Below are 18541 nucleotides of genomic sequence, written 5' to 3' on the forward strand. Positions count from 1 at the left end.
GTTTTTTATTTCCTCTAAACTTAGGGAGCAGTTCAAGCATCCTTCAGACTGGAGAGTGCGCCAGCACACAAAGAGTATCTCAAGCATCCGGTAATTGCAACATAGATTGGTATTTCTTGGGAATCAATTCCAGGCTTAAAACTAGTGTGATATCAGGCTTTAATATAAGAAATGTTCCTGTTTCGTGCCATCAGACAGCACTAGATTGCTTTAAGCAGAACAATGATTGTTCATTGACCATAAACAAAGGTTTGCATACTGTAGACTGTATTATATGCTAATCTTGAAGTCCATCCATTCATTTCCTTCATTACTCAGGGCCACAGGTGAGCTGGAACCTATCCTAGCTGTTGGAGAGTAAAAGGCGGGGTACACCCTGCACAGGGCACCAGTCTGTTACAGGGCTAACACATAGAGACAGCCAAGCTTTCAAGCTCACATTTACATATGATCCATTTACAATGGTCATACAAATATATATTCATAAAGTAACAAAGGAGTAAACATTTGCTTTTTTAAAAAAAGAAAAAAAGTGCGAGGAGCCAGACATGTATAGGACAATCTAATCTAGCGCTACTGGTCTGAATGTTAGTGATGTGCAACACCACTAATTTCCTTTCCGATCCGATACCAAGTAAAATTCAGGGTGGTATCGACGATACTGATCCGATACCGATACTTTGTACAAAAACTTATTTTATTTATTGTATCTCAAGTTATAGCGTCATAATGATTACAGGACATCAGATTACTTGTTCTTATCACTTAATAATGCAGAATTCATCATATAGAAATAAAAAACTTGAATTTGTGCACTATTTGAACACCTTGCCTGCCTGCAGCACTAAAGGACTCCGTGAGAGACGTGTGTCTCACCCTAGCAGCACCTGTCTCTGTCCACTCCTCCTCTTCAGTTCGCCTCAACATACGCTCGTCATGTTCTGTGATATGATTTACTCTGAGGTGTTTGACAAATTTGTGGTGTTGCCACAACACCTCACTTTCTTGCAAACCACGTCTGTGGATGTAAAATATGCACATAACTCCAGTTACGCTCAGTCATTGTTCTGAGTGCGCACGCCAGAGGCTGCGACACATTTATACAGCCGTATTTCGCACATGACTAGTAGTAGTAGTTCCTTCTAATGTAGACAATCCGAATGAAATAGGTTCTTCCCACTGTGTTCCTGTTAATGATAAACTACAAATTTACCCGAAATTACTAAAATATCGATATTTTACTGTGAGAATCGATTCTAGAACATACAGTGGCTTGCAAAAGTATTCACCCCCCTTGAACTTTTCCACATTTTGTCACATTACAGCCACAAATATGAATCAATTTTATTGGATTTCCACGTGAAAGACCAACACAAAGTGGTGTACACGTGAGAAGTGGAACGAAAATTATACATGACACAAAAAAAAAGATTTCCCAAGCCTTGAACATCCCACGGAACACTGTTCAAGCGGTCATTCAGAAATGGAAGGAGTATGGCACAACTGTAAACCTACCAAGACAAGGCCGTCCACCTAAACTCACAGGCCGAACAAGGAGAGCGCTGATCAGACATGCAGCCAAGAGGCCCATGGTGACTCTGGACGAGCTGCAGAGATCTACAGCTCAGGTGGGGGAATCTGTCCATAGGACAACTATTAGTCAGGCACTGCACAAAGTTGGCCTTTATGGAAGAGTGGCAAGAAGAAAGCCATTGTTAACAGAAAACCATAAGAAGTCCTGTTTGCAGTTTGCCACAAGCCATGTGGGGGACACAGCAAACATGTGGAAGAAGGTGCTCTGGTCAGATGAGACCAAAATGGAACTTTTTGGCCAAAATGCAAAACGCTATGTGTGGTGGAAAACTAACACTGCACATCACTCTGAACACACCATCCCCACTGTCAAACATGGTGGTGGCAGCATCATGCTCTGGGGGTGCTTCTCTTCAGCAGGGAAAGGAAGCTGGTCAGAGTTCATGAGAAGATGGATGGAGCCAAATACAGGGCAATCTTGGAAGAAAACCTCTTGGAGTCTGCAAAAGACTTGAGACTGGGGCCGAGGTTCACCTTCCAGCAGGACAACGACCCTAAACGTAAAGCCAGGGCAACAGTGGGATGGTTTAAAACAAAACATATCCATGTGTTAGAATGGCCCAGTCAAAGTCCAGATCTAAATCCAATCGAGAATCTGTGGCAAGATCTGAAAACTGCTGTTCACAGACGCTGTCCATCTAATCTGACTGAGCTGGAGCTGTTTTGCAAAGAAGAATGGGCAAGGATTTCAGTCTCTGTGCTAGTGATGGGATTTCCGGCTCTTTTTAGAGAGCCGGCTCTTTCGGTTCGGCTCACTAAAAAGAGCCGGCTCTTTCGGCTCCGAACCGGCTCTTCAGGTTGTTTTGTTGCTTTAATTAATTTATTATTAACAATAATATAAAATTATGCACAAAAGGAATTACTAACGTAAAAAGTGGTTTTATTTATATATGTTTATATATAAATATATGCGGTGGCCCCTAGAGACAAAACACGTACAAACTCCAAAACACATTTCTAGCATGAACTGAACTTCCAAAGCAGAGCTACTAGATCACTTAAATTACACAATTGAAAGCATGTGTGTATTGTTTGTGTATTTATACACAGGCACTCATATATATATTCAAATAATTTAAAAAAAAAGTTCATTTACCTGTTATTACCACACACCAAATCCGGTCGTTGGTACTTGCTGGCTTGTGTAGCCACAAGATAACAAAGGCTCAACACTGCGCCCAGCATCCTGGAGCACTTCTGTTGTCTTTTGTACGTGTTTTGAGTTTTTATGTGCTTCTGAGTTTTTATATGCTTCTGAGTTTTTACGTGCTTCGGAGTTTGTACGTGTTTTTACGTGTTTTGGAGTTTTTACGTGTTTTGGAGTTTGTACGTGTTTTTACGTGTTTTGGAGTTTGTACATGCTTCAGAGTTCGTACGTGATTTGAAGTTTGTATGTGCTTTGTCTCTAGGGGCCACCGTAAATATACTTTTATTTATTCACTCCACATAAAATGTAATAAATAAATCATATAATACAAAAATCAACTATTCACATTTCAAGTTTTAACTATTTAAATTTTCAGCTTTTTCCTTTCACAAATTTAAAGTGAAAAGAACACAAAACACTGCAAACCACAACACAATTAAATATAAATTATAATATGAAAACTAAAAGAACATGCATATTCTCTGTCATATGGACCTGCATGAATAAACTTTCTCAATCCTTTATCATCTGCAACCGAAAATAGTTGTGGATGATTACTATACCTTTCTAATGTTGTTGTCCCTGCCTCTCTTTCTCTCTCTCTGGCTCTGTTCCTGTGCTACTGAGTGTAACTACCGCCCCTCCCCCCTCTGCCCAGCGTAAAGCACAAGGCTCGCGTGCAGAGTGAAGCGGAAAAAAAGTGCGAGAGAGAGGCTGAGAGAAAGAAAAAAAAAAAAAAAAACCCACGTGACGGCTCGCGATAAGGAGCCGGCTCGCGTCGTTCACGTCAAAGAGTCGGCTCTAAGAGCCATTTCGTTCGCGAACGACCCATCACTACTCTGTGCAAAGCTGGTAGAGACATACCCTGAAACAGCGGTCCCCAACCTTTTTCGCGCCACGGACCGGTTCATGCCCAACAATATTTTCACGGACCGGCCTGTAAGGTGTCGCAGATAAATACAACAAAATAAAACTAGTACCGGTACCGTAAAAAAGAAGATTTATTCATAACACACATGAAAAGACCCAGGAATACCGAGTTAACAATAAAAACGATAACAAAATAACGCTGAAAACCGATAAAAACCCTGAAAACCATACATTTCACACCTGAGCCTCAACTCTCGTGGCCCAGTACCAAACGACTCACGGACCGGTACCAGTCCGAGGCCCGGGGGTTGGGGACCACTGCCCTAAAAGACTGGCAGCTGTAATTGCAGCAAAAGGTGGTTCTACAAAGTATTGACTCAGGGGGCTGAATAATTAAGCACACCCCACTTTTCAGTTATTTATTTGTAAAAAATGTTTGGAATCATGTATGATTTTCGTTCCACTTCTCACGTGTACACCACTTTGTGTTGGTCTTTCACGTGGAATTCCAATAAAATTGATTCATATTTGTGGCTGTAATGTGACAAAATGTGGAAAAGTTCAAGGGGGGCGAATACTTTTGCAAGCCACTGTATGTTCTAGAATCAATTCTCACATTAAAATATCGATATGTAAATGACTGGTATCGGAGGAATCGATATTTCAGGATCAATCCGCACATCACTACTGAATGTGGCAAGTGTTTCACATTTTTGCACTGAAATCAAATCCTGGACAGTTTAACAATGAGCAAGTAGCTGCAGCTTGTTTGTGATTGAAAATAAAGACAAAAAAATAATGCCTTGTTTTACTTTATTTTATTTTAATTTACTTACTGAAAGTTAGGGCATAGTATATATTATTCTGAGGGAAAAGTGAATTTAACCCCTTTAACTTCCACCCGTGTTGCAACAACTGATTCATAGTGTCTGTCATAATCACACAGGAAATCTTGCAAAGTGAACCTGTTCACTAAATGTGATTTTCTTTTCTTCATCAGATTCAACCCAGAAGGTATTTATGTCTCACCCTGGGGTTAAATCAGTGATCTTTTTCTTTTTAGGTGAATGTGTAAACCACTATGTTACTTCATTCAGTGCATATTTTCACAATACTAACTTATCTCCCCAGGTAAAAAAGCAGATAAGAGCTCTATTAAAATATTATAGTGTACAGATCATAAAACAGTGTTGGAAAGGTTTAGTCATCAAATTGAGCTACAGATGGAAATTGCTCCAGTTTTAAACAAAGTAAGATCAATTACAGTCCAAATACTTTCATACATACAAAAAACATAAATGGAAAATATGTCAAACAAAATTAGAAAAATAGTGTTGTGTTCCTTTACTTAAGTATATGTTCAGACAAACACTCTTGACACCAAGGTTAATTTAGGATTACAGCATCCATCAACAGCAGAGCAGGGCAGGAGGCAACTCCCAGGGAACGTTTGCACAGATTTGTGTCCACGTTTGTGATCTCAGAACTCAGGCCCAACCATGGGACTCAATGGACGGCAAGCATAAGTGTTTGTTTCTGTTCTAAGAACAAATGAGCTTGTGGTTCCTCTTCCTTCCCCTCACTCACACGTCTAATACAAACACACACTGGGTGGGTGTTGGGGTTTATTTGCCTGCGCTTGGTACATGGCTGGCAGTGATTGGTTTAAGCTGCACATTTTTCAAAAGCCACACTGACACAGTTTCACAGAGCTTGATATTGTTTCCTCCAACATCTCTAGAAACTAACATTTAACAAAATCCCCAGTGATTTGTGTCTTTTTCCATTTTGAGAACATTTGAGGACTTTGTGGCCTATGACCGTACCCCTGGGTGCTTTTCAATGATAAGTGGTGAATAGTGGGAATGCTGCGACCTAACTTGACCCAGCGATCATTCTTGTTGCTACATGTTTGGCCTTCATTTTCATTGGTTTTTGTTCTATTGTCATGCTGTGAGCTGTCATCTCAGACTGAAACTTCCTGCAGTCTGGGTAGGCTAACTGTGAATGAGAAACTGTTTACTTGGAGTAATGTATTTGGGTGTGTATGTATCATTTTGTGCAGATGTCGTCTTTAGCTCAGTTACTCTGTCATTCAGAGTTCTGGTTTTGGGGGGATTTTTTTTTATTGAGAACAATGATAAATACACTCAAGTCACAGGGTTGCTTCCACATCCATTTTTAAACAATCACACTTTTTTTGCTGTCGCTAAAGTACTCCGGCTGTGCATTGGAAAAGCCGCAGGTTTAAGGATGTAGGCCAAGTTCAGGTCTCAGTTTAATCAGCGTTCATAGTAGCTTGTACTACTGCGTATGCAATTTTAAGCAAAAGTGACCTGATAAAGACAAAGAAGTCAAGTTATCTTTCCTGTTGGGGCCTAAGTGGCCATGCTTGGAAAGTCTCTCTTATCAGCACAATTCCATATTATTATATAATTATTTTTATTTCAAATAGTTTTCTATTGCTCTATTTCCTCTATTTTTAGAGGAATAAACTTTGTATTCAGCATTTCTCCCATTTCTAAGATGCTTATTGTGGGGCCAGGATTCTGTCTGGTGCGCATTACAAGAGTAAGAGGTCATCTTTTCACATATCTGGCATTAAAATAAACAAATGAAGTTTGTAAGTTATAAGTTTAATATCAATCGTGTGAGGGACCAGTTTACACACTGATTGTTTAATGGAAAAATCAAAGCTAAAGTTTGTTATTATGTTGTTATGTGATATTTGTTTTAAATGTGTGCTCCAGTATCTGATAAAACGATTAGCTGTTATTGTAGCCTCTGTTCTGTTCTGTCATCAGTAGGGATCTCTCTCTCAGCCACACATTTCTTGTGAGAGTTGTATGTGTTGACTTTTGTAAACTAGAGCCAATGGAAATTTGGAGCAGTGTCTCAGGATGATCAGTGGGGGGTAAAATCATAAAATAGTGCTGTCCCATGTAAAGTGAAATACTCTGTAACCTTAGTTATAAAGTATAGTTGTTGTAATAGATTATTATAAGGGAGTGAGAACTGAATCGATGGGGTTATGTAGTATTCAGAACACTTTCCCAAATATTTAAGGGATGAGTCAGAGTTAAAATAATAGCTCTGTGCCAATCCTACACTATTTCAACACAAAAGTTGATCCATAAAATCTTTCATCTACAATCCTGTGAAAACATGTTTTTTCACAGGACTCTGTGCAGTCCTGAGCTCCCCATGAACCAGTAGCTTGTAGAACAACCTTTAGCAGCAATAAATTTAAGTCACTTTCAGTATGACTAATTAGTGTCCCGCATCATGGAGGAACTTTGCCCCTCTCTTCGTTACAACTTTGTTGAATTTTGCAGGCACGGCTCTCTGAAGGTCCCACCGCAGCATTTCAGTCAGGCTGAGGTCTCGTCTTTGACTCGACCATTGCAGAACCTTGATTCTTTCCTTTTTCAGACATTTTGTTGTAGATTTGCTGCTGTGCTTGTGATCATTGCCCTGTTGCATTATGGGCAAGTTTTAACTGTTGGTAGATGACCTCACAACTCAATGAATGCAAGCTGCCCAGGTTCTTTAGCCACAAAACAAGCCAAAATCATGACCGCTCCACCACCGTGCCTAACAGCTGGTATGAGGAGCTGCTGTAGTGCTGATATGCTATGTTTGCTTTTTCCAAATGTTTCGCTGTGCATGGCTATACATCTCCACTTTGGTCACATCTGTCCAAAGGACATTGTACCAGTATCTTTATGGTTTGTTCATTTAAAACTTTACAGACTTAATCTGAGCTGCCATGTTGTTTTTAGAGAGAAGAGGCTTTTTCCTGGAAACCCTTTCATATCTATTTAGTCCAGAGAAGTCTGTGATATGGCATTGCTCCAGACTAGCAACAAAATCTCTGCTTTTATAGAGGTGCTCTATCTGGAGATCAGATAATACAGGCATCTAATTATCCACACCGGGTTTCTATTTATCCTCTTAATTTCTACTGAAAACTGAGTTGCTTGTGAGCTACATAAGCAGCACAAATGAATTCAAAAGCACAAAAATAATCAAAATAAGCAACATCAGCTTCTAACATTTTTGTTATCAGTTAAATAATTAAGGTTTTATAGGATTAGTTAAGTCTCCACTTAAGCCATCTACGTCCACTGTGAGCGACCATCTTTGAACAGAGGCGGTGGTTTACAACACCAACTGTCTGCCATCTATAATCCAGTTCTGAGATCCCTCCCCAGACGCCTTAACGCCCACTCACATCCTGGGCCATCTGACCTCAGGAATTCGCATGATAAGGTGGGGCCAGGTTTCACAATGAGCTCACCCGAAACCCTGGCTGATTGGGACCGACACCCAGTTTCACACCTTGGCTCATGTGATTACGAAGTCCAGACGCTTTTCTTTGCAAGCTCCTCTGACTACGATGACCTGGATGACTGAGAACCTTCACAGACTTAAGTCTCCGCTGTTTTACCCATAGACTGTATATAAAGATGGATGTTTTCTCTGGCTGTGGAAAATGAAGCTTATATGAAATTGGCTTAAGCTCTTTCTCAGTGCCAACAGGGGGAGACTGTGTTTATAATAGAGATGGCACGATACCACTTTTTTATGTCCGATACCGATACCAATATCATAAATTTGGATATCTGCCGATACCGATATGAATCCGATATAGTGTTTTTTAATCAACAAAACTGTTTTTTAAATATCTTGCTGCATTTTGTATAAGTTCATACTCAAGTTTAAAACAACAACTACACTAAAGCTATTCTGTTATACCTGTATCCAAAAAAAATATTTCATAGTTCAGCAATACTGATCAATCTAATAAACTTAAACCTACACCATCCTCCCTATTCTGGTATTTTAAAGAGTACTTAGCATATATATTAAGTAGGGGTGCAACGATACACAAAATTCACGGTTCGGTTCGGTTCGATACTTTGGTGTCACGGTTCGATATTTTTTCGATACAAAATAAAATGTTCATGCCTTTTTAATTTGTCATTTATTAAAATTATAAATATATATTTTAACTCAAAAGTACAGTTTTTAAATTTAACTCTAACCCTTGTGCGCGTTTTTTATTTTGACAGCGAATGCGCACCTGCGGACCACTTATGTGCACCCCTGGTTATTTAGCTCGTCATATTGCAGCCACAGAAATTCTTTTGTCCATGAAACCATAAAGCTGCACTTTCTTTTTGCCTTATAGTCTGATTTGTCATAACTTCTCCGTTTTGTGGTAAGCTTTTCTTTGGCTGTCACTTCTTCACCCTGACCTGTCTTATTTGGCTCAGCAGAACTAAAATATATATCTGTCTGTGAAGGTTCTCAGTCATCCAGGTCATCGTAGTCAAATATAAATCCTGCTGCTTTTACACACGCACTCACATAAGCTCAGCGATTCTCTGCGCGATCAACCTCTCACATGTTTAAGCTTGCTGCAGGAGATTTCACTTGTCATGTTTGCATAGTAAGCTAACGATTAATAAGACGATGTCAGAGGAATTGGTGCACAAATTATCATCACTCACAGATCAGTGCTGTCGCTCTCTATACACAGTTCGCACGATTGCAAAGTGAAAGCAAAAAAACAAGCGCAAATTCAAACGCGATTTCAATATATCACATATTGACAGTGGCTCACCGATGCCAATGACATAATTACCCAGCTACATTTCTGAAAGAATGCAAAAGCATTGACATATATTTTTCCTTCCTACAATAGCCCGACGGGCAGGGTAGCCCGTCTGAAAAAAATCGCTAGCCCCAGGACGTCGGGCTAGCGATTTTGCGAGCCCTGTATCTGATTGAGGAATCACTCATCTTTGGAAAAGAGAGTTTATTACAGAGAAATGCCTCTTTCCAAAATAAAAGCTATACTATCCGCTTCTTCTGGGCTATATTCTCAGCAGCATAAGGAGAATCATGTGCTAACAGCTGTCTAAATGACTCGGCTAAAGTTAGTAGCATGCTTGCTTGTTTTTTTTCTGCTTCCACTTGTCTTTGCACTAGGATGATGTCGGCGTAAATGTGCAGTCATATTCGTCGTGTTCCCACTAGTGCTTTCAGGTTAATCTCGTTGAAATGACCTTAACGCCACAACACGGCAAATCTCCGTTAACGAGCTACCGCCGATCGCCCCGTGCATGGGGCTAGACGGCCAACACGTTAACGAGCTAACTGCGCTAACACACTAGTTCCCACCCATGTAATTGAGCATTGCATGGCGCATCCAACATACTGTTTTACTTTAGTCCATGACTCGCTTACCTTCAGGGTCATACGTCACATGAAAACCAAAATAATTCCAAACGCCAGATCTGAATGAAAGTGGGGAACGTCCATGTTGCAAGGAGAGCTTAACTTCTGTCTTGCTAGCTTGCCCTGCGCTCTTCCTTCTGACGATGCTGTCTGTGTTGAGCGCTCAGTGAATCTGCGTTCGACTGCTCCGCCTAGGGTCGACAGTGCAGCCTAGGCGGAGTAGTCGAACGCAGATTCACTGAGTGCTCCACACAGACAGCATCGTCAGAAGGAAAGTTGATAAAATAAATTACAAATGTTGTATTGTTCGATACATATGCGTACCGAACTGAAAGCACTGTATCGAACGGTTCAATATCGATACGAATATCGTTGCACCCCTAATATTAAGCAACCTAACTAATAGGGTTCCAACTCCCAGCAACAACAAAAATAAATAAATAAAAAATAGGGAACCACCCCTCACGCTCCACCTCATGATGCTTAATCGACGTAATCAACCTTAATTTGATGCAGTGTGGAAAAAAAAATGCACAGAAATCAATTATTTTTCAAGAAATATTAAATAGATTCAACATCTTTCTTCAACAAAATTGCAGATTGCACAGATGGTACCTTCACAAAGGAAAAAGTACTATAGCTTACTAGGGTATATATATATATATATATATATATTAGACTTAATAGTTACTATATACAGTAATGGACTTCTATTCATTTTGCATCAAATTAAAACTTTGGCTGTCAGATAATTATTTATTAAAAGCTCGACATTTTAAATGAGAATAAGAAAGAAAAGTATGTCTTTGTGCCCCCTTTTCCCTGTTAATGCCCTATCGGCCCCCCTGGCTAAACTTTGCTAGATCCGCCCCTGCACAGTTACCAGCCGTCAGCTACGTAGAAAAAGATCCTGGAGTAGAAAGTAATATTAAATAAATTCTAACAACAGCTGATCAAGCTTAAACGTGCTGCTGTTGTTCAGCCGCTGGTTTCCTCTTTCTGGTGCAAAGTGGGCCAAAAGCAAACAAGAGAGACGTACTCCAGACAGAAAAGCCGATCAGCTGATCGTTAAGCAGTTTCATGATTGAAGTAGCAGCAAGAAGAGGCAGTCGTTTGTTAAGCTTAACGCAGGAATGCTTTACAAACATTCAGAGATGGACTTACACACTTGCTTTACTTCTCTCGGGGATAACTTTGTCGGAGATGAAATGCCGGGTTGCTAGCGAAGCTCCAAATGCTATCCAGACCACTGACAGGTCCCGCATGCCACAGCCGCTCTATCACGTGATGCATACTGCTCCGACGTGCTAACGTTCTGAGGTGAGTTACGGCGTGTTGCAAGTTTTGTGAGGTGCTTTCGTGATATTTAATGGATCGGATTACATTTTTTATTTTTCTCCGATATCCGATCCAGTAATTTAGGTCAGTATCGGACCGATACCGATACGTAATATCGGATCGGTCCATCTCTAGTTTATAATAGAAATAAGTTTGACTGTGTTGAAGCTCACTTCATAAACCCTATTAAAACAATCTAAACTTTAACCCTGTAAAACTTGAATTGACAGGAAGTTCTTTTTCTTTTAATTAACATTTTCTTGACTAGCCACTTTTTTTAATTTGCATATATGAGTTTTAACTTGTATTATATTTGCTATATCCAGAAGTTAATGCAATTTATTGCTTTAAAAGGTGGTGGTGGGGGGGGGGGGGGGGGCACTTGGCATTAAAGGGTTATTTATCTTACAATTGTAGAAAGAGGTCTCAGTCTCTACTTGCTGTTCTTTTTCTGGTGCAGCATGATGTTTGTTCAGTGACTTATGGTCCTGTTTAGTGTTGCTAGATAATGACTTGCATGTGTTATGGGGGGTGGGGTTTTTTGTACTGTAGTGTGCTGTCCCTCTGTTCCTGATTTTGGTACAGACCATTCATAACATTCTGTTTCCAAACCCTTAGATGCCGATGCAAAACTCGAGGCTTCAAGCTGGGACTTCACTAACCGATGAACAACATTACTGAACACTGACTGCATCCACAGGCTATAAGTACTGTCCACGTTAAAATGTTAAATAATTTGTATAGTAACTCGGATCTTTTTTTAAATTATTCAGATAAACAGAAGTTTTTTTTCACAATATAAAGCAACTAATTCATATTTCTTTGAAATAATCCTACTTTACATCTGTAGATAAAACAATATACCATGTTGCTAAGGACCATTTCCTCAGCTTCTTGTAACATATTAACAGATTTAAGCTGTAAAGGCCTGAACATGCCACTAATTTAGAATTCGTAATGGATGAACAATAGGGTGACTAGAGAAGTCTGAGTCCTGTGTCAGCAGGTGTTGTTCCTGTTATACCTAACAGCTTAGTCAATAAACCAACCCTTCTACAGTGATAAGGAAATGTGAATGTCATACATTTCTGCAGCTTTGGATGGGATGCAATGAGGGAGCGGCCGCAGTTTCCACATACCTTCAGTTACATTCGACAGCATTTCTGCTGAGACAGAAACCAAACAGCTTCTACATAGCATAATAATAATTTTGAAGTGAGAGAAATAGAAGAGGTGCTAAATTAACGATCGATCCAGCTGTAATCTGTCTAACGGCTTACAGTCAGCATGGTTACGGTGGACTTCAAGACACTCACAGCACCGGTGGGCATTTTAAGGATACTGGCAGTGGTCTTAACCTGCATCTCCTTCAGCCTGGTGGCATCACTGGGCCACATTTCTGTGTCCTTCTGGGCCTGGTGCATGTTCAGCTGGTGTTTCTGCTTCTGCATCACCTTCCTCGTGCTCCTCCTGGAACTGACAACTCTAAATACAAAGCTGCCCATCTCCTGGGATGACTTCACTGCTGCATTTGCCATGTTGGCTACCCTGATGGTATGTGTCGATTTTTATTTTTTAAACTCTAATGTCATTTGTCTGTTCTTGCTATAGCTATTGCTGCAGGTTGTATGAAGGACTAGCCAGCTTTCTTCATGATCACTGCCACTGAGACTTGAAGAAAATAAAAGTGTTTTAAGCTGAACTTAAATTTAAAGGTTTCATACGGCTCAAACTACTTTAAGTACAATTAAACTACTTCATGAAAAATAAGAGGCAGATTAACTATGTTTTTAGAGATAGACATATCAACACCCTAAATGATGAGTTTAAAAGTCCCATGGTAGAGCTTTATTTTTTTGCAGCTTTATCAATAATCTATAACTAGTTAAACGGAGTGACACACAAGAAATCAGTCAAAATCAACTCTGAGTAAAAAAAAATTCCACCCTTTCTTTCACACAGATGTTCACAGCAGCTGTTATCTATCCATATTTCTTCGTCTGCTCTAGCTGCGGCAGAGGTATTGGTGCCAGTGTCACGACCTGCTTGGCCTTCATCCTCTACGCCGTTGAGGTGGGGCTAACTCGGGCCAAACCTGGTGAGATCAGTGGATTCCTTTCCACAGTCCCAGGCCTCCTCAAGGTTTTAGAGGCCTTTGTGGCCTGCATCATCTTCATCTGTTTGGACTTCACCTTTTACTCTATCTTCCCGGGGCTCCAGTGGTGCGTTGCCGTCTACTCCATCTGCTTCATTTTTGCCCTCCTCGTCATCATTTTTACCATCGGCCGCCTGCTGTCTCTCTTCCCTGCGCCCTTCGACAAAGTCTTGACGGTGTGCAATGTGCTGGCAGTGCTGATGTACTTCACAGCTGTGGTCATTTGGCCATTTTACAGCTTTAGGAACAATTTACGCACCAATGATTTTTACATAGTCATTACTGTGATGACCTGCTTGAACCTCATTGCTTACATTGTGGATACAGTTTACTCGTTTAAGCTCGTCTTCTTCGTCAGCAGAACATAGGTTGCAAAAAGTCAGCTTGAACTTATCTTTCATTGATTGATTGATTGATTGTATGATAGTTATTTTTATGATGGTTTATGTCATTCTTTTACTGCAGATTTCATATTAATTAGAGTAGCTTTTTTTAAACACGATTTTGCATTTTTTGAAGCGTTAACGTAGCTGTGGTTGATTCAGGGTTTTTTTTATTCAGGTTTATGAGCCTGTAAAAGTACCGAGTAGGAAACTCATTCAGTATAGTTTCTTACAAATCTCACCCTGATAAAGAACACTAAAATCCAGTCATTGTGGTTACTGAACGTTATTGAACAAGCCTACATACCCATATGGTTGTTTTAGCACCTCGGTAATAAAGTATGATAAGTAAATCTTAAATAAATACCACTTTCATGGTTTCAGGGTTAAATAATGAACTCCCCTTTGAGAATGTTTGCAAAGGTGTGTCCAAGTGTGCATATCCTGCAATACACACAGCTATGGGTTTTGAGCTAACAACTCCACTCCCTTTTTTTGATTATGGGCATGGAGTAAGTGAAAGAGAACAAAAAAAGAGCAGATTTAAGAAAGTTTTTTCTTCTTGTAGTTTTTTTAAAAGGCAGTCTTTAGCTGTTAAAGAAAGAAGCTGCTTTGTTTTGTCCTAATGATTTAACTGCTGATGATGAGCTGAGCTGTCGAACGGCTCCTCATGTGTGTTTACACAGGAAAAGAATTACTGGACGTTTACTGCCAGAACAGGTTTATTTAGGTTTATTTATTCAATCCAAAGCTCTAAAGCCAGTTGGAACAATAATCAGTGACGACTTTGCTGTTTGATTAGTCTACAATGGTTCTGGTTATTCTTTCAGTAAACAGTGAAAAATGCACAGTTTAAACTGGTTGTATTTGGATTTTGTCCAAACAGTAATAAAACATTATTTTTATAAATATTTTAAAGTTTTTAAAGATGAAGCACACCTTCACTCAGTGTCACAAAATAAAAATTTTCCTTAGTAAATCTATTACTTAAAGGGAGAGTACAGGATAAGTACTTTTCCATTTTAGTTTTCTTTTAACAGACCATTCGAACCATAAAAGCAGTTGCTCAAGGTTAGCCCAGTTTGCTTATCAGAGTATAAGTAATAAAACTGATAACCACTAGCATATATGGTTGAAGCGTAACCTTTCACCCATCATGTAGTTTTGTGAGCAATGAGAGATTTTGTTTTTGTTTTTTAAAAAAGGAAAAAGCTACAAAATGGAAAAACTGGAGAGGAAGAGACCACATGGGTCACATCCACATTCTGCATCTGCAGATTTAATGTGTGTTAAAGTACCGTAGTGATTGTGTGTTCTTTTAAATGTATTCTTATAAATGTACACTTTTCTCTGCTTCTTTGTTTTGTGGTTTGTTTAAGGTTTTCTTACATTTTAAATATTCCATGAATGTTTAAGGAAATGAATCATATGATGTCCAATGTGTTAGTGTAAATGGAATAGTACTTATATAACAGTACTTATTATCTATTCTAACCCTCATTTATCCAACCTTTCACACACATTCGTACAAGCTCTTCATTCTATAGCACCTTTTGTAGCTTTCATGCTAACACTCACACGGATGCACCATGGAGGGAACTCAGGTCAGTGTCTTCAGTGCCTGAAATTTAAAAGCTCAATAACATAATTTAGTGTCCCAAATTGCTCTCTTTTAACTACACAGAAGCAATAAATCAAGTCAACAAAACTACAGGAAAAAACGCATTTATTTCTAGGATATGACCTACACCCCATCACTATGCTGTACTGAGCTGGGTTTGTGCCAAAGACCAGAGTCCAGTGTGGGTTGCGAGGCTAACATGATAACGCTCATGAGTATCCAATCAATGGCGTGAAACAGGGGTCATAAACAGCTCAGATAAGCCCAGGATGCTCTGAGTGAATGTGCACCACCACTTGCGTTTCTGTTTCAAAGAACACACCTGCTCTGGTCTTTGCCTTCATGGACATCTTTAGCTGCTATCATTTAAGCTGGTTTCAAAGTCAAAGGCTTGCTGTACACTGAGTACAGTAAACTGACTTGGAAAATCAAAGAATACTTTTTTTTTTTAAGGTCAAAGACACTCATCCTGTCCAGACATGGTGAATGTAGATGTCCGATCCCTTACCCAGCCAGTGGGGATCATGCGAATAATGGCAGCTATCCTCACTTGCATGTGTTTTAGCCTGGCGGGAGCGGCAGGAGCTAATTCATCTTCCTACTGGGCGTGGTGCATGTTCACTTGGTGCTTCTGCTTCTTCTTCACGTTGCTGATTGTCATCCTGGAGTTCACCACCGTCAACAGCAAAGTACCTTTCGCCTGGGATGACTTCACTACCGCTTTTGCAATGCTTGCGAGCCTCATGTGCCTGATCGTCTCCATCATCTACCCCACTTTTTTCACTTGCAAAACCTGCCACCGTGCTATCGGTGCCTCCGTGGTCTCCTGGGTTTGTTTCGCCACATATGCAGGTGAGGTGGTCTTAACACGCCTTTATCCTCGTGGGGAAACCAGCGGGTTCCTCTCCACGCTGCCGGGGATAATGAAGATGCTGGAGACCTTCATTGCCTGTCTCATCTTTGTATCCCTGGATCAAGGCCAGTACACTGGTAATTCAGGAATCCAGTGGTGTGTGGCTGTGTATTCCTTGTGTTTTATCTTTTCCATCATCATAATCCTGCTCACCCTCGCACAGCTGACCTCCTACTTGCCGATCTCCTTCGACATGGTGGTGATTGTCTATAACATTTTGGCAGCAGTGATGTACACGACAGCTATGGTGATCTGGCCACTCTACAGTTTCTCTAACAACAAACAAAGACCCCCTAACTGTGGTCACTTCTGTCCCTGGGATAAGCTGGTGGTGGTCACCTTCATGACAATCTTTAACTTTATTGTTTACACCCTGGACGCTGTGTACTCCATACGTCTTGTGTTCTGCATCATGAATCGTGAAGACTAATATGAAACAAAACATGCTCTGTGTTTGCATCACTCTTAATAGAACAAGGTTATAAAAGTGTTTCAATTTTTTATAAACTTGTGTTATACAGCTGCTGACCAAATAACGAATCCAATATAGTCTATTATAATCTAAAGTGCTGTCTTAAATAACTGCATAAAAGAAATGTAAAGTACCAAAACATACTCAGTTAATGATTAGATCTGTGGTATCACTGTCGTAAGATCTAAAAACAAAACAAATATCTGAGGGGAACTTTGGATCCTCAGGTGATCGAACAGTACAGGTAATAATGTTGAGGTCATCTATAGCTCTGCTGCGTCGTGTAGTCAAATTATATGCCAAATAAAGGTGGGTGTGTTCACATTCATCTTTTTACTTGACGGTGTCACAACTTTCTGATGAAAGGAAGAGTTTGACAGTTGACATTTCGCTGTATAATAAACACGGTGGTTATTTTTCAAAAAAAAAAAGAAGGCCAAGAGCAAAATGTTATTGATGCACTCTTGAGTATTAGCGTAAAGCCTGACTGATATGTTATTTGTTTAGGCCGATACCGATATCTGCTGATTTAAAAAGTCTGATATCCAACATTGGATGAAATAAATGTAAACAGATTTCAGCCAATAACTGCACATTTGCTGTTTGTAGTTTATATACTTGTTTACATTCTGGCCAGTCAGCTGGTTGTTGTGTTTGTGGCAACTTTCCTGTTGCCAACAAGAAAGTTACTGAATGCCCTCTGCCGGTCAAAGTTCTCGGCATGAAGACTCGTGCTGCATGAGTGCTTCTCCAGTCCCTTGGTTACTTTTTAATTTTCATTTACTGGCCAATATAAATGCCAGTACAGTCAGATCGACATTTAGATAACGGTATCTCCTTCGAAGGTGAAGGTCGATATTGCTACCTTCATGTAGAACCAAGTATCCTGCATTGAAAAGTGAAAGCAAAAGTCTAGTATTATTTTGTTTGTGCTGAACTACCTAAAAATGAACGTGTCCTAGTTTCAACAATAGTAATCTACAAACCAATGCGTGACATTGACATGTATGTTCATCTTTTAGATCCAGTTAATAACAACTGTTTCCATGTTCCCAGACTTTCTGCTATTCGGGTGTGGTCACCTGAATTATATAATAAAGACCACATTTTGTTCCCTAAATGTCAAGCCAGTGTTGCAGATAAATATATAATAAAACCAAAATCCTTAGTGTGCAACACAAACAGGAAAATATAAACACTGAAAGGCAAACAGACCTGTCACTGAGATGGGGCTGGAAGAAATGAGAGAAATACAGGGACATTTGTTTTTTTTCTAAAGGTGGAGATGAAGCAGAGACAGCAGTGAGACGGCAAGAAATTTCCAGACCTTGGTGGGATACGTGGGAAAGCCAAAAAAGAAAATGAAGTTGGATTTGTTGGAAGGTGTTTTCTTTCTTTTTTCCCCCCTTTCTTTCTTCTTTAGAGATGTGCTGGGCAGGCCTGGAAAGCCAGGAAGCAAAAAGTAGAACCTCAGTTAATTCTTTTAAAACAGCTTCATCCAGATCTTACATGTAATCCCAAAAGTATTGTGCTGCCCGGTATACCAATCTGTGTGAGTGAGCTTGGGTCAAATAGAGTAAGTGAAGCATGGAAATTTAGCTTTTCTTCTCATGTCAGTCTGTCAGAAGGAAAGACCACATTTAAGTAAATCGTCTATATATGCCAGACGTGACAGTAAATTGGATTCTGTAAGGTGTGCTTTGATTTAGATTACCGAATGGACAACTCACGATCAACAGTTCACGAGTTTCTTCCACTTCAGGGGGGAAAAGAGGTATGAAAAAGTACACTGTACAATACATC

At 39.9% G+C, this 18541-nt stretch overlaps 2 protein-coding genes across 2 annotated transcripts; both read left to right on the forward strand.

Moving 5' to 3' along the window:
• The first annotated feature begins 12481 nt into the window (after nucleotides 1-12481).
• LOC146671466 (myeloid-associated differentiation marker) lies at nucleotides 12482-13717 on the forward strand. The gene is made up of 2 exons (XM_085405177.1): nucleotides 12482-12748; nucleotides 13157-13717. Exons 1-2 carry the CDS (start codon nucleotides 12482-12484, stop codon nucleotides 13715-13717), a joined length of 828 nt encoding a protein of 275 aa, XP_085261303.1.
• Nucleotides 13718-15676: 1959 nt separating this feature from the next.
• On the forward strand, nucleotides 15677-18541 carry LOC146671467 (myeloid-associated differentiation marker homolog). The gene has a single exon (XM_085405178.1). It carries the CDS (start codon nucleotides 15833-15835, stop codon nucleotides 16694-16696), a length of 864 nt encoding a protein of 287 aa, XP_085261304.1. The 5' UTR covers nucleotides 15677-15832; the 3' UTR covers nucleotides 16697-18541.

Source organism: Rhamphochromis longiceps, linkage group LG4 (assembly GCF_057381845.1).
Source record: "Rhamphochromis longiceps isolate RC_006_pf linkage group LG4, R_longiceps_female_GT1.1, whole genome shotgun sequence".
Classification (NCBI taxonomy): domain Eukaryota; kingdom Metazoa; phylum Chordata; class Actinopteri; order Cichliformes; family Cichlidae; genus Rhamphochromis; species Rhamphochromis longiceps.